Source organism: Dreissena polymorpha, chromosome 13 (genome assembly GCF_020536995.1).
Source record: "Dreissena polymorpha isolate Duluth1 chromosome 13, UMN_Dpol_1.0, whole genome shotgun sequence".
Classification (NCBI taxonomy): domain Eukaryota; kingdom Metazoa; phylum Mollusca; class Bivalvia; order Myida; family Dreissenidae; genus Dreissena; species Dreissena polymorpha.
In genome coordinates this window covers 28,942,162-28,961,458 of record NC_068367.1, presented here as the reverse complement: position 1 = coordinate 28,961,458, position 19,297 = coordinate 28,942,162, and the positions used below count along the sequence as shown (strand labels likewise).

At 34.0% G+C, this 19,297-nt stretch overlaps 1 protein-coding gene across 1 annotated transcript in view; it reads left to right on the top strand.

Moving 5' to 3' along the window:
* Positions 1 to 1,390: 1,390 nt before the first annotated feature.
* LOC127854541 (tubulin monoglutamylase TTLL4-like) overlaps positions 1,391 to 19,297 on the top strand; it is a 724,238-nt gene continuing 706,331 nt past the window's right edge. Inside the window, exons 1-2 of the mRNA XM_052389605.1 lie at positions 1,391 to 1,536; positions 18,405 to 18,616. Coding sequence (XP_052245565.1) covers positions 18,536 to 18,616 — 81 coding nt within the window. The 5' untranslated portion in view covers positions 1,391 to 1,536; positions 18,405 to 18,535. The remainder of the gene's footprint in view (positions 1,537 to 18,404; positions 18,617 to 19,297) is intronic.

Below are 19,297 nucleotides of genomic sequence, written 5' to 3'. Positions count from 1 at the left end.
ATGATAAGTTAAAAACTAGTAAATAGCACATAACTCATACATACATTTTAATGAAAAGAAGGCAGTACAATAAATTGGTAGTTATTATATAGAAATGATATACACATACTTAATTAGGTATTTAACGTATTTATTGTTACTGAAGCTCAAGGCGAGCACAATTCTTTTACAGAAGCATGCTCCCGCACCCACATAGTGCCTTGGCTAAAACTTGCCTCTTGTGTGTTTCAGAGTTTATTTACAGGTCCTACTGGCCTCTTCACGAGGTTACGGTAGCCCGACCTTGCCTCTTGCTACGCCAGAAATTTATATGCATTTCATCGCAATTTTTCCGTACGTACTTGCGAACGAACGCTTCTCTTTTAGAGTCTCGATTATTTTCATTTTGTGTTAAGATTATTATTTAGATAATTAAGGGGAGATAATTCTACGTGTTTTTAAAAAAACTTATGGGCAGTAGTTATACACATTCGAGTGGTTCGTTTGATCATGGATAAAGATAAAACCAAACAGTGTGAAATGTTATTTTTGCGGGCAAATTCGTGCAAACATTTTCAGCTGACTAAAGGTTGTATTCAGGGCTAAAGCTAACTAACTATATGTGTTTGTTTATCACTCGGGCTGTAGACCGCTGGGTACTAATACTATAGCAAAATTACTTCATCGATTTTATATCCCTCGTCGAAAGGCGTATGAATATATAAATGGTAGGTGAAACTCCATCCGTGCGTGAGTGCGCCGTCCGTCACACAACCTGGACCCTTTTAGATTTTAGTAAACTCTGTTAAAGTGATAATATGGGAATTTTTCACTGTTGAATTAAGATAAAAAGAATTAACAGGTCAAAAGAGTAAGTCAAAATGTGGTAACTGACCAATTATCCGCAACTCATCTTGCTACCAGTTGTTTATTAAAAATATATTTTATATTCGATATTTTACGTGACTCACCCAGTCCTGTAAGCCGAAATGATCCGTAAAACAAAAGTGTGTCTTTGTGTCGTATAAACGAATCTGCACTAAACCTAAATTTAGGCTCACATTGTACATGCATGATCAGTTGTCAAACGAAAGTACGGTTGATATTCAAATGCATTATTTTTTTTTCCGTCCACAGATGTGAAGTGAAAACACCAAATATAAACAAAGGTTGCTATAGAACCCTATAAACTGTAAGATGCCCATAATTTCGCTTTAACGTTAGAATTGAAAACTGTATGACGTTTAGTGTTCTGTAACCGAAATTATTTTTTTCGCTATTTGTTATTCTCTCCGGTCAGAGCAGGTTGGCGGTGGATTCAATATTAAGGACGGCGACTTGTGATTGGTCGGTCTTTATATTACTGGCAATGTGATTGGCTGAATGATTGTTACTTAGCATCAACAGAAATAGTTTACATTCGCGATATCGAATTGCCGTGTGTTGATAATGAAGTGTGTTAATAATCAAGTGCAATTATTTTAAAAGCTCAACAAACGGTATCCTGTTCCTACCTATCCGATGCCATTATTTCAAAAGGATTTTACAATTTAATAGGTAATATATCTGCCATATTCATTTTGATTCAGTTGAGGTACTAATTCGTCCTCAGACCACGTCGTACTTGCATGTTGAACGTGTGTTACTTTCAGTTCATTGTACCTCATCTTAAATGAAATTTTCATTTTCATTTGTATGGTTAGGTTTTACATTTATTTTTATAAATAGTTACGAAACGTTCCATGTATATTTGTCACATGGGCATATTTTTTCTTTATTGTCATTTTGCGAAAACTATGAAGTCACTTTCAGATACTTCGATTGCTTGTTTTAGATAATAACTTAGTCCAGCAGTGTATGATGTTCAAATGAATATTCAGAAATTCAGTTTGCATTTAAACAATATTTATCAGCTGTTTTGTATCGCACCTCACCAGGGTAGTCCAAATAATTAGACGTAAGCTACCCCGTAAATCGACCTCATATTTATACTTATAGGAGTACTCACCAGGGCAACAGATAAGATTTCATGTCAATTAGTTTTCACTGCAAGCTTTTTGAAACAATTAGTTTTTCCCTCAAGTCAATTTGGCGAAAACTTGTTTACATTTGATTAAAAACTAAACTTTATTTCTGGTTGAGATGAGCTTTTTGATTGTCGGTTACACTTAAGATGCATTTGCAAGCCCTCTCCATGTAAGACAAGCCAGGGGAATACCTTTTTCCATGTGGTTTATTGTTTCTCAGACACTGAATCGCCGCGGTGTTTTGCACTGAATTGTTCCTTTTCTATCCAAACCTGTGATATTAATTCCAATAAAACAATCGTTACAACGTCTTTACCAGACGGTTCGTTTCGCGTTACAAATTGAAACATATTAGGCCCGCACGCCACTAATGAAATTTTTTTAGCACGTCCGTGTTTAGAACTAGATGCCAACATTTTTGCGTACTATTTTTTGACGGGAGAAATTTTTGATGTAGATATCGTTCATAAAAACGTTTCACTAAATATTAACCGCACTAAAGGTTACAATATACTAATTCAAATTAAACACAGTACGGAGGGAATTGGTAAAATAAAACGACAAAAAATCGATTGCAAATTAGTTTTCCAATTTCATAATCGTTTATTGCAGTACAATCAATTTTTTATTTCAATTCGTTTTCTGTCAAAAACAAATCATAAAAACGATAAAACGATCTGTTGCCCTGCCTCACTTAGGTTACTGTCTGTCTTAAATAATGTCTAGCAACATGACATGACGATGTGTTCTGCGTCCAGCGTCTTTAGGCATGCAATGAGTGCCTTCAAATTTTAGCTTGTTACCGCTCTACAGGCAACATTTTTCATCCAATATTGATGAAACTTGGTCATAATGTTTATCAGGACAATATCTAGGACAGGTTTAAATCTTGGTTACTTTTGTCCCAATCTAGTTCACCTTGTCAAATCTTAAAAAACCTAGAGGTCACAAGTTCCAAACTTTGTTCTGCTCAACAACCAGGTACGTTAGTCTAAGGTCAATGTCACACTTAAAATGTTTATCACTTTTTGATGTAAAAAAGAACATCGACATCATGATTGTTCAGAGTTTCAGATTATTTTTCTCCTTTCATTGCTTAGCTTGAAAATTAGTTATTATTAAGTGTGTAACTGCTTCCAGTGGGACCAGCAAATTAACAATTATCGTACAATTCCGGTGATTTTAGCAGAATGTGTCATATTTCCCCAATGTTTATTAACAATAAATCAATACCATTTTTTGTATTAAAGGGATCTTTTCACGCTTTGGTAAATTGACAAAATTGAAAAAAGTTGTTTCAGATTCGCACATTTTCGTTTTAGTTATGATATTTGTAAGGAAACAGTAATACTGAACATTTACCATGGTCTAATATAGCCATTATATGCATCTTTTGACGATTTTAAAACCTAAAAATTATAAAGCGTTGCAACGCGAAACGATTGAATAATTTGGAGAGTTCTGTTTTTGTCGTTAAATTTTGTGAAACTACGAAGATTGCTTATATAACGTATAAAATACGTCATGTATGTGTACTCGGCGGAATAGCTCAGTAGGCTAATGCGTTTTTACTTCAGGACTCTGGCAGGACTCCAGGGGTCACTGGTTCGAAACCTGCTCCGGGCAATGTTCTTTTCCTTTTTTTAATTTTATTCTTGATTTTTTACTGGAGCTTTTACGATCCAATGTTTACAGTTATCAATATAAAGCATTTAATGAATAAGTTAAAAAATGCCAAAATCTGTGAAAAGGCCCCTTTAAACCCAAAAGCAGGTTTTAATTTGAAGATATTTTAAGCTCAACTGCTTAAATGGTCTTTTGAAAATATTTGTTGTGGTTAAATATTGATTCTGCAGTGTTTCCATATCTCAATATTTCTAAAGTTGTAAGTGACTTTGGACAGGTTGAGATCTGGCCCTATCTTTCTCTCTTATCTGTAATTGACATTTGCTGCTCATCATTATGGCAATATCTTTGAACAGTTTCAAGTAGCCTGTTTGACTTTCTGGCTGAAGTTTAAGGAGTCTCTTTGTTGAAGATTGTACACTTACATGGTAAAATATGTAAAGCCGTCTAAGATGAATTGACCTATTTTCTATGGGCATCTTCTTTAAATATTGATTCGTTCTATACACACTATAAACGTTTTTTGTTCTTGAACACTATCAATGTTCTTAATGTTCTTTTTGTTCAACATTAAGTTAACATTCATATTTGAATCCTTTTACAGTACCTTAACTAGTGATGTGGTTAAGAAAATACCAAGAAAAAATAGATTTTTGGTACAACTTAAAGGTACATGTACTTGTTCATAGTTCCACAAAATATCAATTTTCAAAAAAAAGTCATATATTAAAAAATAATGTATTCATTATATTCAAAGAACCAAATAACACAAAATAACACTGACAAAAAAAATTCTTAAAAGATATGTTCATCAAATGAAATTGTAGAATTGATAATTTAGCAAAAAGTGTATAATTAACGTAGAGTTTTAACTAATTTACAGATCATTCAAAAGCCTTCAGGATTTGGTGGTAAAGAGTTAACTTTTGCTTATAGAGGCTCCATGTTTGATCTCCAGGGCTGGAACATTTTTCTTATTCTTTTCTTGCAATTTTAAGTATTTAAAACTAAAGTATTACAGTTTTGTTCCTAATGTAATTAAAGACATTATTAACAAGAAATATCTTTAAAAAAGATATACGGCGTAAATAGTTTAATGAATGAGATCAAGTATAGCGAATGTCTTTTTCTGTGCAGTTCTTAGCTGCATCACACGCAGTACGGGATGTTACGGGGAGTTTTCGCGGCTTATTTTACATTATAACATATTGCTGGTCATAAACCTATAGATACAAAACAGAAAACCAAAAGAAGAATGGAAGTGAAATTTAAACATATGAGTCAACCGGCCACACGAGAAGTATCCGTATTTATAGGCGCGTTCTTCGAACAAACCTGTTTTAGTGGTTTGTCGGGCATTGCTATTTGATTCGATTATTAACAGTATCAATTATCATCGTGCTAATGCTTAAAGTGATATTATGGGCATTTTGCACTGTTGAATTGAGCTGAAAAGAATTAACAGGTCAAAATAGTTAGTTAAAATGTGGTTACTGATTAATTATCTGCAACTCACCTTGCTACCAGTTGTTTATAAAAATATATTTTATATTCGATATTCTTACGTGACCCACCCAGTCCTGTAAGCTGAAATGATCCGTAAAACAATTTCGTGTCTTTGTGTCGTATGAACAAATCTGCACTAAAACTAAAATTAGGTTCAACTCGTAAACGCATGATCAGTTGTCAAACGAAAGTACGGTTGATATTCAAATGCATTATTTTTCTCTTTCTGGTATATTGTTTTAGTATGATGATGCTGCATTAATTAATATAAGTGTATATAAAGTAGAAACATCAAAAATAATCAACGGTTGCGATAGACACCTATAAACTGTTACATGCTCATAATATCACTTTAGTACATTAGGCAATATGGACGAATAATTATTGTTAAATTTATCAACAATAATATTTATCATTGTATTGTTGAAAACACATTAAGAATCTATTATTTACATACCATAATTATATTGCTGAATATCTTCATTTAACATATTTCTGGTCTAGAGAAAATTCCAGGTCACCTAGTTCACGGATAGCGTCTTTATTATATAACGATTATTTTACTGGCCGCCAACTCCGGTGATGACCTGTATATAAACTCTGAATGTCCGCGAATTGACCCGATATACCTCGCGGGTTGAAATGCAATGCTTTAAAGTGAGGCCTCGCTTCCATTGCTTTTTATACTTTTACATGTTAACATGTTGACAGGAATAAGGAAGTAAGTACTAAATATGAGAACATGGCCTTTTAAGTATAAACGCTCTTGCGCTGGTAATACTCTGAAAATAAAAGGTGTACGCACAAACTGTATTGATGTCGAGAATTGAGTGTAAAACTGTTCTATCTATTAAGCCTTTTCATTCGAGATAAAATTGTTTCATACAGTAAAACAGTGTTACAAAGACGCGGATATGTTTCCAATGTTCTGGTGGTAAACTCAAATCAGCCAATGGAATAAATGAAGTGTATTCATTCGTACCTAGCCGCGGGAAATTTTATTGGAATTTTATTGGACACGTACAAAGGTCAGGCTAAGGTGAAAAGCTGGCTTATGCAGCTTACGCCGAAAAAATATCATAGCCTGTCAGTGTTTTTTTTTCATTCAAAATCGGTTCCGCGGGTAACCGGACCCATTCCCAATGGAAAAAAAGTATATATTTTTCCCAAATGGGAGCTAAAAATTTCCGTCGTGGGCCGTCGGCTGGTCAGGCTATAGCCTGACCACTTTTTGACAACAAAAAAAGAGAAAAGAAGGCTGAGCTAGGAGATGAATTGCTTAATCTTCTCTGGATCAGACATATTTTATCATGCTTCCTTATTTAAAAAAACACCGATTTTCAATACAACACTGATGCTGTTGCAAAAGTGATAAAATACCGGTATTTCTATCCGTTTTCTAACTTCGTTGTTTTCCGATGGTTTAAACGAGCCACTGTACACTCCATTTTTCCCGGATGTTTATTCCGTAAAATGCTGACGAATTTTGTTCCAAGAAACAAGGAAAGACATCAGAGTGAGTAAAATAATAACCATCGCTATGTTGCAATAATGAAAATACACGATAAATGCTATATGCCCTTCGTTCACATATTGAAGGCAATGAATAGTCCAAGAAACCCTTACTTGAAGCTGAACCTAAGAAATGCAATATTGTACCATAACTAGGACGGTAATGCTTGTGCAGATGTTGATTTCTGCCTGAAGATCAATTGAAGGTATGAGATAGATCATCTTGTATCAAAATCCTTTGACAATATCTCTTCAAATTAAAAAAAAAACGTAAAAAGGGCTATATCATGGTGTCCCTCTCCACAAAATATTAAACTACGGAAACCCATTCGTGGCATACCTATCTTTTTATAAACCAAATCTGCCCATTTCTAATGAGCATTAATATTATTTTATAAGTAGTTGCAAATAATGAATCCCAACATTGGAAGCTATTACCGCAGAAGGTGCCAACCTAAGTTGGCCAACTGATATTTTTCCAACGTTGGCCCAACGTTAGCATGCCAACGCCAACATCATGCCAACGTGATGCTGACGTTGGTCCAATCTGGGGTATTCATTATTTTCTGTTGCAAATCCTAGACTAAACATACACAAAAATACTTGAACAAAGCCGAAGGATTTATTTGAGCCAATAAATGTTCATGGGATATCAGGGCTTTCCATTGACCCGAGCTCAGGGGTTTTGACGCTTGAAAATTACAAAATACCTTAGTTTGACTCGTGAGAATATTACGTCATGCGTCAAATTTGACCCGGGGGAATGTACCGACTTGTGTCAAAGAGATCAAAAGGTGTTAAGAGTAATCAATAATTGGCTTGGGGCGGAGTATCTTTTTGGTAGACGCTAACCGTTATCGCCCGTTTCTAATCTAATCATTGAAGCACAAGTTCGCCCAGTAGGCGGAGTTTTGCCCATTGAGAAATCTAGTAATGACCAATTAAAACACTGCTGGTTCGATGACGCATGTATCAACGTTCCATTATTTATCTGAGCATTTGTTATCTGCAGTTTGCAGAAACGACATGTATTAAACCCACTAAAACAGAATGGACTCACCCGCGTCAGTTTTAATAATATCCAATATATAATTATAACATCCATATCCACAATATTTTGAGAAATACTTCCACAATATGTCAGAATGTATTTTCAATGCTGAATACATTGTACCCAACCCTGTTTTATTCCATGTTTTCTCCGTTCAAAGACGCGCGAAAGTTATGATGGCATATGTACTGTCTACAACGTAAATTTACACGCTTTGCATCAGAGTTGCTAAAAATCACCAAAGAACTGGTATAACTGACCGTGTGGCAAAGAGACAAATTTGGATGCTGCATGTGCTAATTGATTACAACATAGGTGTAATAATTGACCATTTGAGACGGCATAGAAAATCGGCGTGTTTGTCGCACGTCTTCGGTAAAGATGGCACATGAAATAATTAAATCCGGATTTGAGCCGTCCAGGGTCCATTTTTAGATAAATGTAAAACCGATTAGTTAGTTTAAGGAGGTATTTTGATGGTAAACGGCTGGCACTGACATGAGCAGTAACTGACGAAACATCTTCGCTACTTTCCAAAAGCCGTACTTTTCTACAAACGTTGCTAATGTCTGCCAATTATAAATTATCTTTTAGCAAAGTAAAGCACTGCAATAACATACTTAAAACAATATGTCAACCGAATTATATATTAATTGCGTATTTGCTAGGTTACTTATTACTGGCTTTCATTTTCTGCAGACAAACAATACACATAATGACATATTTTATTTCATTCGCAAACGACGTATTTCTACCTGTTTTCGGACAGTCGTTTTCGGATATGATATGGTTCGTCGATTTTAATTAATTCCCAGCGGTCTTTATAACATTTTTTATAGAATGACGAATACACATGCGGTGTTACGGATGTCTCTGAATCTCTGCCTAATTTTACGTATTTCGAATTTGGGACAATTGACACCCCTGATATATATTATGTCACAACAAGTGCGAGTGTTTTTTTCGTATTGATTTCACTATGCTCACAATGTTGGTCACAATGTATCTTTGCATTATCTCTTTTATTGACTGGAATATAAGAAATAAATGTTTAGATATTTGTAAATTTGTTGCTTTTTATATATTACATCTCAGTAATTTGCTTAAAGTACAAAAGATCATTGACTCTCCTGCGTTATTATTATGACTGATACAAATTCAGGGTTTTTTTGGACCGATTTTATAGCCGAAATTCGGCTATGTTCCCAATCACGAAAAGTATACTTTTTTCCCAAAATGTGGCAAAAAATTCCCAATTTCCAAAAAAAAAAATATATATATTTTTTTTTTATTTTTTTTTTTTAGGAAGAAGTCTAATTTGTATTTTATCTCAATTTTAATTAATTACATCTAACAAAGTATTATATGATTTTGCTCTTTTAATTTGAATGATTATAAAGGGTTATATCAAATTTAGTATTTCCCTAATCTGTGGACTTTTCGTGTGGAAAAAAGGCTAATGAATTTATTTTCCCAATTTCATGAAAATGCCGATAAAATTCCCAATTCCAAAGCCATGGGCTTTCTTCCCAAAAAGTGGAAAAAAACCCTGAAATTTGAGTTTGACTCTTGAAAATTTGGTTCCAAGAGTCCTTGACTCTTGAGATTTGAGGTCTAAGGAAAGCCCTGTATCAAAAAAAATAATTAAAGAGACTAAATGAAATAAGGTCTTTAAATAATTATATCATCTAGTGAAATTCGTTGCCATTACAGCGTAGAGAGCCCGGATAATTTCTCTTTGTGACTGAATTATATTCAGATGATGTAAACAATCACAGGCTGAAAGTTCAATTGGAGACATTGAAAACACACTTTTCTAAACAAAACAATTACCAGATCCGACTTCCGCACGTGCTTGACTATATGCGTAAGCTTCCTCCTACATTGCGGGTGATCTTAATACTCCGATGTTGCGGCACTTGTACGAATCTTACTGACAATGCCAGCCACAAATGCTACAAGCGAGAGGACGTTCTCTGCACTTCGGAGAGTTAAGACACATCTGAGAAGCACACTGTCCCTACCTAGACTTAACAACCTTATGACTTTGCACGTTCATATCTTAGCAAAGAACGGACGCTCTTGACTTTACTTAAATTGCAGAGGAGTTCGTTACTCAAGGAGAATGGCTCGGCTGTGTATTTGGAAAATTTTAAAGGTGTTACAGCACTGCAACTTAGCAAATTTACAAACTATTTTCAAACTATTTTCCCGCGTTTATCGCATTTGAAAATAATATGGAGCCTGGTGCGGCGCCGTGTAACTTAGTAATATCGTACACTTTGGTATCAAAACCTCTCAGATGTCATTTAGCTTTTATGTTTCAAAATTGTTCAGGGGGGGCGCATGCCCACGGATCCCCCTAGTAGCTTCGCGCCTTTGGCGCTCGCAGGCCTCTGGCGCTTAGAGCCTGACCACTTTCAAAAGTCCGACGACGGCCCTGTGTTTTACAAATTTCACACATTCAATCGAAGCAAGTCTTGCAAACTGTAATGCCATAATATGGCTTCATTAAAACGTTCCAGCTTGAACTCATTTTAAAACTTTTGATCTATTGAAATGTTTTCAGCCATATGTATTTAAATTTTATTACTGGAAAGCAGAGGAATAATTTTATGATAGATAAATTTTCAGTTTCAAATGCATAATTTGTCAAAGTGCACCTGTCTTATAAGGGAAAATCTGTTTAGTGCGTCTTAATCCAGTATGTCTAAAGCAAGGTGCTGTTCTTCCAAAATCCTCCTTTTGAACAATTTAAAATGATGACAGATGTGAGTAAAAGTTTTAATTATTCTGTGGATTCAAAAGGGGACTCAGCAATTCCTTTTCATCATGATTAACATGTCCATGATCTGTTGTGGGAAATCCTTGTCAATACCATGCCCTGATTGTTTGACCTTGGCTTTAATTTGATCTTTGATCTTATCAGTAATAGTTTCAGGTATATTGAACAAGTTAATTCAATAATTCTTAAGTAAGTTTAAAGTATGCATATGTCTGAGCGCTAAATTGTTGCAGTGACCTATTAAAGTGTTGTAATTTCACGTTTTTGTTAGCTTAGGTGATCATTAGCTGAACAGAAATGGAATAAATAAATATTAGTTCATATAATAATTTTCAGCCTGTATCAGTGTGTTTTTTCACCATTTTGGGAATGGGGCTGGGTCCCTTTGGATTGGCAAAATTTGCGATGTTTTGACTGAAATTGAGCAATAAGTGTTGTTGTTTTACTAAAAATTGCTTCAAAAGTGAGAATACACGTGTTTTCGGTCTTATATTTACTAAGGTTGAACTTACATGGATTGGAGATGAACATAATATTGAGATCTAAAAACATTTTTTTTTTGGAAACCTTCCATTGGGAATTGTGAACCAGGTTTTCCGAAGGAAAAAACTGGTTATTAGAATGGCGAATGCAGGCAGGCGGAACAAGCTTGTCTGCTCTCTAATTCAAATAGTTTTCATCCGATCTTTACGAAACTTGGTCAGAAGTTGTATCTAGACAATATCTAGGTCAAGTTTGAATATGGGTCATGCCTGGTTAAAAACTAGGTCACGGGGTTACTTAGTGCGTTTTAAACATTGAGCGTTTTGTCCGCTCTCTAATTCAAATAGTTTTCATCCGATCTTTACGAAACTTGGTCAGAAGTTGTATCTAGATAATATCTAGGTCAAGTTCGAATATGGGTCATGCCGGGTCTGAAACTTGGTCACATGGTCGAAAAACAGATTGATTTTGAAACATGGGGGGTAATTGTGATTAACAATCAGTAGCAATGCACATTTTGAGTTGCAGTTGTCTCCCTTTATCAGACTTTTTTTATTGAAAACCTGGTTTTGTGACAATTTTGTTCCCTGTTTCACTTTCATTTGGGAAAAATACCCGGTATATACTTTTTTCTATTGGGAATGGGGCTGATTATACCGGACCCGATTTTGAATGAAAAAAACACTGTGTATGGTTTGTAAAACACTGGAGGTCAAGAAAAGAATTTTTCAACTTAATTAGTTAAATCATGAACGGTTAGGATAAGATGCTCCGTGTACAATGCAAGAACTAAGCTCTTTTATTTTGTATGGTTTAGGCTTATTACTTTAAGAAAAAAATGAAATCTAAACATACATGTAGGTTTTAAGGCAAAAAAGCAAAGTTGTTTTTAGAAGTTTAGTTCCGTTTAGTACACATGTATAAAAGTAAAAAGAATAAAGACATTGCAAATGAACTGTTGTTAAAACATATACTTAAAGGACAATAGGTATCCTGTATACATTACATGAAAGTTAATAGAATTGATAAATGTTGAAAGTAATATAGGTAGGTCTAATTACTTACAGACATTAAGTTTTACCGGGTTTAAGTCCAAACAAATAAGAAGTGAAATCTGTACATTTTATTTGCCATATATTGAAATATAATAGTTGGTTTAAGTATTAAATCTTTGCCGTAATCTTTAATTTGTTTTATTCGATTGAGCAACTTTAAATAGTTTTTGGCATGTGTTTTCAATAAATGTCACCATTTATCACTTTAATTGCAAAATTCAATCCCTTTATATTTAACGATTATTGATTACTTGACACTTTCATTTTGAGCCATTTATAATGTTTAAACTTTAATGCTTGTTTAATGAAGAATATTTACATGAAATATGCATTTTTAATATATCTTCTGTAAAGTGTATCAAATTTGCAAGTCATCTGTTTGGGCAAGTTTACAGGCAAAATAAAGTAAGTAAGTTTAACAGACACGGTTTCCGTGTTTACTGTAATTGAAGAACACAATTAACACTAAAAAATTGTGTTTCTTTAAAAATATCTAAAAAATATCAATGAACACAATTAAAACAGTACAGTCCAACCCCTCTTAAGCAGCCAGTCAAGGGAAACAGCCAAATTGGCTGCTTAAGCGGGGTGGCCTCTTAAGAGGGGATTGGGTCATAGGGAGTCTGGAGTTGATGAGTGCATGGCCAACTTTTCAATTTTTGTATAAACAAAATGGTAAATATGTGTACATGTACTAAACAATGTATAGACTTAAAATAATGTTAATTCTTCCTTTCTAAAATCAGCAATAAGACAACATTTTCATTAAAAAAAAATATTCTATTCATCTTTCTAATCATCATCAATATTATCATCATCAGAATCAAGTAAATGAAAAAGAATCATTCTCATGATTCATTGTTTACACAATGCACGTTGTATGGCCCCAATGCACTTAAGATGGGAACGGTTGTGAATCTGTTATGCGTGAATAACTCCCGTGTCACTATAAATCGATAATTTAATCGGTTTATTGCAGTTTTATGGCTTTAAATACCTACCGCACGAATTGGTCCCGACAGTGATCTCCTTCACGATAAAATCGTGGCCAGTTAAGAGACAGATAATAGCAACCGGGTGTAATCCTCCTGGTAATCGTGCATTTCATGCATAATATTAGTAAAACATTTTTTCGCTTCGTAAAGGGTTTTATCAAAATTAATATTAAAATCATTGTAAATATAAAACAAATATAAATGTTTTGTTTTATTACCAAATGAGAATAATAATTTGTAATCCGAAACACACTACCGATTGTTTAATGTTAACGAGACGTTTACAAATTCTAGCATTGTGTATTTTCTTTGTCCCGACAAAAGCGCGCGAAAATTATGCACCAATGTACAATGTCGCGCATTACCCATGGTTCGAAAGCATGCGTGTATTGATTTTTGGATAAAAACTTTGTAGCACAGAGAACATGTAGATCAGTTGATTTCAGTTAAAAGTTTTGTTGTTCTTTTTAACTTTTAATAAGCCGATAATTGTCATAAATGTGTGCTTGAAATAGTATGAGCTACAAATAATAAATTATAAATTAAGAATCTCCTTTCCAGTAATAATAGGTGATATTCGCACGTGTGGAAACAAAAAGATCAAACGGTCGCATGTTGCTTTTAACCCGATAACCCGATAATCCGCCGCTAGTTAATTGCAATTTGCAAACTAGCTGTCAAAATGTTTATCACATATCACGCTTTAGTACTACAGAGCCTAAACCGCAGACTGTAAGTATGTATCGATTTTTTCGGCGTTGCGTCTGTGTAATTTAGCCAATGTACATGACTGACTTACTTGCGCGTGACCACTCATATGGGGGGAATTTAACATTTGGGATGCAAAATTGCTGGCCGCTGGCCGGAGAAATGGGGTAACCGCTTAAGAGGGGTGCATTATATAGTGTTTATTTACGGTCGTGGCACAGACCGGCCGCCTACACGGGGTGACCGGCGATGAGGGGTGACCAGAAGTAGGGGTTGGACTGTACTGTTTTCACCATTTCGAATTTCAATATTTGGTAACTCCTGAATGGGATGCGTTTTCTAAGGTGATTGGTTGACTGAAAAAAATAGCCAATAAAAACGCAGGTATGATAATGCGCCATGATATTTGAGACAACTCTCAAGAAATGCAAATCAGACATATATTTAATTAGAAAGTGCCGGTCGGGGTTTTCAGCCTTATAGAACAGGGGCCTATTAAAGGCACCTTCTCAATTGAAAATTCCTTTAAAATCATGCAAAAATCCCAAAAATCCTAACTTCCACCAGCTTTTCATTTCCCAAAGCAGTAATTTTAGGGAGAATTCTTCCCAAAATGAGCGATTTCTTCCCAAAATGCATAGGCAATGGCCTCTTCCCAATGAAGCGAGGTTAACCCCTGGGTCCTGACAAAAAACATTGGCCACGTCCATAGAACAATACTGATGACTGATACTTGTTTGATGACACAGAACAGATTCAGCCAAGCAGTGATTTGTTTGCATAAAAGTATAGCCTCATAAAGGCTGTCTCCCAATCGCAAAAAGTAAAAAAGGCTCTTTCCCAGAAAATATGCCAAACTTTTCCAGTAAACTCAATAATAAGTTTATTGAATTTATTATACAGCAATTTAATTCCTTAGAACTTAAAGCCACACACCTTGAAATGAAATTCATGGTATAGTAAATTTAAGTATAAATAAGAAACATATTTTATCTATGCCAATATAAGAATATATCTGGTGGTAACAAGATATAAATCCGTTTCTTTTGCGCTTTAAAACCTAACAATAATCGCGTTTGTCGAAACGGACGTATACGACTATAAATCCTACTTTCGGTTTTAAAGCGGTTATGTTTGAAAAACAAAAGAATGACTTGCTAACTAGGCTATATATTTAATTGTATATATCTCAATTAGAATATATATGGTGGTTACAAGGTAGAAATCCGTCTTTTTAACGCTTAAAACTTAAAAATAATCGCGTTTGTCGAAATTTACCTATACGTATAGAAATTCACTTTCGGTTTTAAAATTAAAAATAAATAATTAATTACTTGCTAACAACACTCTAGATTTAAAAACAATTTTGCACACGATCAAATTGCATCTAAATGTATTGATTAACATGTACTTTATTTCAAGGTGTGTGGCTTTAATAATATAAATTTTAGAAAGAAGTTAAAGATGCACTTATAAACAATTGGTAAAGTGTTATTTATAATCATATTAATAATGTTAATTTTTCCCAATTTCATGGTATATCATGTTTCTTTTGCCCAATCATACAGTAAAATATAAAGAGAAACAAAAGTTCTCTATTACAGATTCTCTTGCGTATAAGCATGATGATCTGTGTTGTTTTTAACCAGGTTTTCCGAAGGAAAAAACTGGTTAAAGGAAAACCTGGTTATTAGATTGGCGAATGTCGGTGGGCGGGCGGGCGGAACAAGCTTGTCCGGGCCATTACTTTGTCGTTCATTGATTGTGAGATTTTAAAATCATTTGGCACATTTGTTCACCATCATTAGACGGTGTGTCGCGCAAAATAATGACGTCGATATCTGTAAGGTCAAGGTCACACTTTGAGTTCAAAGGTCAAAAATGGCCATAAATGAGCTTGTCTGGGCCATAACTATGTCATTCATTGTGAGATTTTAAAATCATTTGGCACATTTGTTCAACATCATTGGATGGTGTGTCACGCAAAAGAATTACGTCCATATCTCCAAGGTCGCCACAACTAAAAATATATTTATTTTGAAACAAGGGGGGTAACTATGAATAATCAGTAACAATGCACATTTTGAATTGTCTCCCTTCATCAGATTTTTTTTAAAATTGAAATCAAGGTCGCCATGAGTAAAAATAGATTCAATTTGATACAAGGGGGGGGGGGTAACAATGCACATTTTGAATTGTCTCACTTTATCAGACTTTTTTCAAATTGAAAACCTGGTTTTGTGACAATTTTGTCCCTTGTTTTGGTTAAAACTTTGTGCGGTATTCCTAAAGGATTTTTTTTTTCCAAATGGAACCTCAAAATTCCCAATTGAAAATTCTATGTTTTTTAGATCTCAACATTAAGTTCATCTCTCATCCAGCTTTATAAGTTGAACCTTAATTTGATATAATATTGAACACACTGAAATTATCAATTTTGAAGTATTTTTAGCATAAAAACACAATAACACTAATTTCCCAATTTTAGTCAAAACACAATGATTTTTCCCAATCCAAAGGGACCCAGCCATATTCCCAAATTGGTGGGGAAAAAAACACTGATGATATTGGTTCACCTTACAGGGCTAAGGTGATGCTTTTTTTGGGTTCGTAGGGTTTTTAATTGTCTATCTTTATGAATCAACTTTTCGCATGCAGGAAATTGCCTTTAAGTCAGGGCATGCCACTGTCACAGTCAGGGATATTTCCACAGTTTTGTGTCATGGCATAATGGGCTCCTCTGTCATTCCCCAAGTTAGTCAATGGCTGCAAAAAAAGAATTTTTGGAATTAAAAGAATCCATGTACTCCTAAAAGTTTAAATAATGTCCATCCTAAGTTTGATGTCTTATTCCAACTTTACAGAATACAAAACATTTTAATGAGCTAAACTTGCGTTATTTTGACTAGTTATGGAATTTCTTGCTATTGTTTTAATTACATAATTTAAACATGCTAACAATTTTACCATTTTCACTCTGTATTATCATTTTCAACATTTATTTGAATCTTATTTACCAGTTGTGCTGTTCATCTTGTTGTTTTTCAAAGAATTTGGTATAAAACATAGGTGTACAATGAATGAAACAAAAGCAAAAGATTCACAATGTTTGAACACATTTGCCCATTGATTCATGCATAAACCTGATACTGCCCATAGTTTCAGTTTGCCTGATTCTTATTTGAACAATTTCATGTTTTAAACTCTTTTTTTCAAATATCTGTGTTTAAGATAATAAGCACCATATCTCTGGCATGATACTTTTTCAAATAGGACCCCTGGTTGAATTCTGAGTATAATAGATAATAAAAATGCTTGTGCAAAAAGTAAACAATAATCAATGGGCCATTGAGAATATTGAATTTCAAGAGCCGCTTTAGAGGACCCAAAACCTATCAAAGTGGGAATTGATTAAAACTCGATATTGAATATTTTTGACAAGTGTAAACAGTGTTGGTACACTTTTAGAGTTTTTACAGTGGCTGTTCAATTCAATCAGCGTATATTTATAGGTTCTTTAACTGCCATTACTATGAGTTTGTATCAATAGGAAATGTGTATTTTAGTTGTGCAAATATGAATTTAGAGACCTTTTGAGAACGTGAAATTTGGCTAATGCCAAAAAAATTTAAGGGGAGGTTAAATAATATTTTCCATGGACTTTTTTCCATATGGTTTATAAAAATGAATGTAAGTATTGTAGTTTATGATGAGTGTCGACAGATAAATTATGCTTATGTATATTTTAGGCTTTTTTCGGGTTATTTTATAGGAGTTATTGGGTCATATTCCACTACAGCAAAAATATCTTTTCCTAAAGCTAGTCTGTTAAAAGAAAAAAATTAAGGTCGCATTCAGATGTTATACTTCTTATGTAATTTATCAAAGAAATTGACACTTTTTCTCAATTTAATGAAAATTTATGCTATATGGAACATCCCAATGTCATCAAGCCAATAACGTGTACATTTAAAACAACAACTTTTACAGATGTTGTTATTTATTATTTCATTTATTAAAAATATTCATGCATGACATGGTTATGTTGTTATTATTCACATTGCAAATATGAAATCAATAATAAAAAATCTTTAATGTAAACATTAAAATAAATCAAACTAGCATTGAAGAAGAAGAAGAATAAACACAGAGATAAATAATGTCTTGTTAGCATTTGCTTCAATAACAAATATTACACCAATCAAGTTTCTCATTTAGTTTGATAAGAAACTGCTGATTCATCATACTTTGGTACATGGTTAATTGATTATCCGGGGACACTAAAATATGTATGCATAATATTATGCTAAAATCTGTTTTGGGTTTTGGTATCTGTCATTTATCTACGAGACACCGTCAGGCACTATTATACTATTCTACATCAACAGATTGCAGTGTTTGTATGTCAAGTCTGAATATTATTGAATTGATTGTAAACGTTTGCATGTTCACGATTGCTATTCATGAAGATAATTTTTTATTGAAATGTATATAAATGAATTAAGTGAAAAATATATTTTAGCTTAATATATAACTCGGAACTTGAAGAAAACAATTCAGTTTAAAATACTGCCATTACATGCAGCTTACATGAAAAACTATTTAAAGTACAAGCTAAGTAAAACAAAAACTGTACTTTAAAATGCATACAATTATTTATGTTTGTGTTTCTTTCAGAATATGTAAGCTCTGCACCATGCAACAAGTATCGCTAAGTTGACCCCAGAGGGAGGGTTAGTTCCTCCCCCCAAGCCCCCCCCTCCCACCCCCTGGGTGTTGACCCCTCTACCAGCCCCCACAGGTGTTCAATGGCCGACCCAAATGTAGCCAAGTTGACGGCCAGCCTAGAGGACCTGTCCTTGAAGAAGCAGCTACCTTTGAGACAGCAGGTAGGTTTCATGGCTTAGTGGATATTTTAGTCAAATTTGGGTCTGTATTTTAGCCCCATTCCTACTGTTAAACAGTGTATATTTTCTCCAAATGACTGCCTAATATTCATAATTGAAGGTTTTCGAAAAATAAAAATATAAAGAAATGAAATAAATAAAAATAAATTTAGTTTATTTCCCTATCCAGCTCTATTTTGACTAAAATTGGGAAATTAAGAGCTGTGTTTTTGCTGGCAAATAATTTTAAACTGGGAATAAAAGTGTTTTTAAAATTGTATTTGCAAAGGTTTAACGAAAAAAAGCTTGATATGGAGATAAATGTAATTTTGCTGTTTATGTAAAAAAATCAATACTTTTGTTTTGTTTATTAGAATCCTTAAATTGGCATTGTGGGCAGTCATTTTGGGAATTTGTAATTTTTGAGATTGGGAATGGGGTCACTTTGCTTCCCAAATTTTACCAGAAAGAATACTGGTTTCATAGCAGAAAGTATTCTGTAATTGTCTATGTCTTTTGCAGGTAGGTTTGGAACCAGAAATATCATTCTGTTTTGCTAACTTTTCTCCAATTTTACCACGGTAAGTTTTTTAGTTGCATTGAAAAAGCAAATACATGTATTGCTGGAAACAGCTGGAAAGTAGACTGGGTAGCTCAGTTGTTAGCGCACACAGCAGGGTTCAC